The 1,441-nt window shown below is 44.6% G+C and overlaps 1 protein-coding gene across 1 annotated transcript in view; it reads left to right on the top strand.

Moving 5' to 3' along the window:
* Fermt1 (fermitin family member 1) overlaps positions 1-1,441 on the top strand; it is a 44,740-nt gene that overhangs the window by 31,979 nt on the left and 11,320 nt on the right. Inside the window, exon 13 of the mRNA XM_029536320.1 lies at positions 844-1,065. Coding sequence (XP_029392180.1) covers positions 844-1,065 — 222 coding nt within the window. The remainder of the gene's footprint in view (positions 1-843; positions 1,066-1,441) is intronic.

The raw sequence follows: 1,441 nt of genomic DNA, 5'->3' as shown, positions 1-1,441 counted from the left end.
CTCTAACAGACATGTGTTGCCCTGACATTCCAGCCCTCTAACAGACATGTGTTGCCCTGATGTTCCAGCCCTGTATCAGCCATGTGTTGCCCTGACGTTCCAGCCCTGTAACAGACATGTGTTGCCCTGACATTCCAGCCCTCTAACAGACATGTGTTGCACTGACATTCCAAACACCTGAATTTTGCCTAGGGGAGTCTGATGTTCCAAGCTGCTCTTAGCTGGCTGCATCTGATTGAATACAGGCCTAGCTAGGCTTGGCTCCTTGCTGCAGTTTGAGCTGACTTATTTTTTTATGGGTCCCAGGCTGCAAAGCCCAGGCTTTAAAGACTAATAGGAACTGCTATTGACTGGTTCAAATTCTATGCAAAGCCCTGATTGCCTCCTTAGAGTTGGAATCTTCACCTAGGAGAGATAAGGTTACAAATAATTCAGAAAGCTGGTGGGGGAGGGGTTCTTCATCATGTATGTCAGTCATGTTATGAAGATGGAAATCAGATCTATGAAACTTTCTGGAAGTTTGAAGCTTCATTTGTCTGCACAGCTCAGGACCCCTATGTCTCCTTGCATCATCGCACAAAGTTCCCTGTGCAGAACAGCTCAAAGCATGATGGGTGATGCATTCAATGATTAACAGCCTCTCTGGGCATGTGCACCTCACATGTTTCCTTGACTAGAAGGTGATAGCTTTGTATCATAGCCCAAGGTTTCTATTGCTTCTCGACCTCTGGCTACGATCAACTATAGAGCCAAGCTCTGTTGGGTCTGTGACAAGGTGGCCCTGTGACAAGGTGGCCCTGTCACAGGTGAACCTGCTTCTAAGCTCGCTGGCTTTTGTTTCAGGAGGATCAATATGCCCGGTGGATGGCTGCCTGCATCTTGGCATCGAAGGGTAAAACCATGGCAGACAGCTCCTATCAGCCAGAAGTCGTCAGCATCCTTTCATTTCTCAAGATGAAAAACCGAAACTCATCACCTCTGGTGGCTTCCAGTCTTGAAAACATGGATATGAACCCAGAATGTTTAGTATCCCCCCGCTGTGCAAAAAAGCACAAGTCTAAACAGGTTCTTGCCTGCTTGGTTGTTTTATACAATACTTATGTGCTAAAAGAAAAGGAGGGACTGCATCCAATTAAGGCCATCACCATGAAAAATTAATATAATGTTAATAGAAAAAATTGACCATGCACTGGTTAGTAGACAATGTGATAGAATCATTGTTGATTTTGTTAGAGATTATTTTACTGCTGTTTGAATATAGCAATAGTCCTGGGTTGAACCTAATTAAGGATAAAGTCATTTAATCCCTACAAATTAGGAATCAAAATTATGCTTCTATAGAGTGGGTTAAAAATTGCAGTGGTGGCGCATGCCTTTAATCCCAGCACTTGGGAGGCAGAGGCAAGTGGATTTCTGAGTCTGCGGCCAGCCTGGTCTATAG

The sequence above is a fragment of the Mus pahari genome, chromosome 3, assembly GCF_900095145.1.
Source record: "Mus pahari chromosome 3, PAHARI_EIJ_v1.1, whole genome shotgun sequence".
NCBI classification, from domain to species: domain Eukaryota; kingdom Metazoa; phylum Chordata; class Mammalia; order Rodentia; family Muridae; genus Mus; species Mus pahari.
This window is presented reverse-complemented; position numbering and strand designations above follow the sequence as displayed.